The sequence below is a fragment of the Sinocyclocheilus rhinocerous genome, unplaced genomic scaffold, assembly GCF_001515625.1.
Source record: "Sinocyclocheilus rhinocerous isolate Xijiao unplaced genomic scaffold, SAMN03320098_v1.1 scaffold86, whole genome shotgun sequence".
Classification (NCBI taxonomy): domain Eukaryota; kingdom Metazoa; phylum Chordata; class Actinopteri; order Cypriniformes; family Cyprinidae; genus Sinocyclocheilus; species Sinocyclocheilus rhinocerous.
This window is the reverse complement of record NW_015650012.1, coordinates 555,055-556,510: the sequence shown is the minus strand read 5'-3', so window position 1 is coordinate 556,510 and position 1,456 is coordinate 555,055. Positions and strand designations below refer to the sequence as shown.

Below are 1,456 nucleotides of genomic sequence, written 5' to 3'. Positions count from 1 at the left end.
TCGTTTTTTTTTTTTTTTTGCGCCAAGAATGTCTTTGGAATGCTGCTTCAATTTGTAACATTTGGGGGTTTCTAAGCCATTAATTATGTTATGTCTTTGAATTTTGAAGGTACCAATCATCAAACTGACAGATCAGGAGACCGAGGTGAAAGTGGACATTAGTTTTAACGTGGAGACGGGCATCAAAGCTGCTAGCTTCATCAAAGAATATGTGAAGGTAAAACGGTTTTAGCATATTTTGAAATTCTAATTTAACAATTTTGTAAAACTACACTAATGTATAGTTTCAAAAGTGGCTTCAACTGACTATTGTTTGCTTGCTTGTATTTATTGCAGTGCTCATTTGTCCATTTTTTGTTTGTTTTAGTTGTAGTATTTCTAATTTTGATAAATTACTAAATTTAAAGGACATGTCATTCAATCATTTTAGTCCATTTTACTTGCTAAAATAGCATATCGCTTTGTTTTAGTCTCTAAAAATAACATTTTAATTGACATTATTTGCAAAGTGACAGCACGTCAAACTGTAGCAGACAATTGAGTATTTACAAGTTTTGACAATTGTTACTGAATTCATCTTGAGATTTCTATTACATGCTTTGTTAATCCTGAACAAAGTCACGTTTTCCACAAAAACATTAGCAGCACAACTGTTTTCAATATTGATGATAACCAAATTATTCTAGTAAGCTGATTTGGTGCTCAAAAAAACACCACACACACACACACACACACACACATTTCTGAAGGATCATGTGACACTGAAAACTGGAGCAATGATGCTGAAAATTCAACTTTTCCATCAGAGGAATAAATTACATTTTAATATTCAAACAGAAAACAGTTCTTTTTAAATTGTAATAATATTTCACAATATAATTGTTTTACTGTATTTTTTTTGGTCAAATAAATTTTATTTTTAGTTCTAGTACAATTTAGTCATGTCATATTCAATATTTTAGTCCATTTTACTTTCACTGAAATGCCATATAGCCTGAAGCATTTTTCTCTGTAAAAGTGATATTTTAGTTGCCTATGATTTGCAAAAAGATGAGAACATATCAAGCTGAAACAGACAATGGAGTGATTACAGCCCTAATGACACATTGGGACTAATATAATTTAGTTCAACTTTGCATGCTTCCTTTTCTTTGTAAATGTAAGTTGTAATTTTATGTCGTGACTATAGCAGATTAATCTTACATATATGATTGTGTTTCAGTGAACAAAAGCAAAGTCTTCAGCTCTTTCACCTCATGTAGGCAATTCCCAACAGAGTTATGGTTGAATTTTTGCATAAATCTTTCTACATTTTCTTGTGAAAACATTGTATGGGCCTTGGGCTTCATTCATGAAACATTCGTAAATATAGGAGTAAATTCTGAGTAATTTGCGTGTAAAACAGACCTTCCCAAAAACTCTCCTCCGAATTCACAAACACTTCGTACACATCAGA

General features: G+C 31.5%; 1 protein-coding gene across 1 annotated transcript in view; it reads left to right on the top strand.

Annotated features, from left to right (window-relative positions):
* LOC107711298 (non-canonical poly(A) RNA polymerase PAPD7-like) overlaps positions 1 to 1,456 on the top strand; it is an 18,524-nt gene that overhangs the window by 3,451 nt on the left and 13,617 nt on the right. Inside the window, exon 3 of the mRNA XM_016516269.1 lies at positions 110 to 217. Within this exon, the coding sequence (XP_016371755.1) occupies positions 110 to 217 (108 nt within the window). The remainder of the gene's footprint in view (positions 1 to 109; positions 218 to 1,456) is intronic.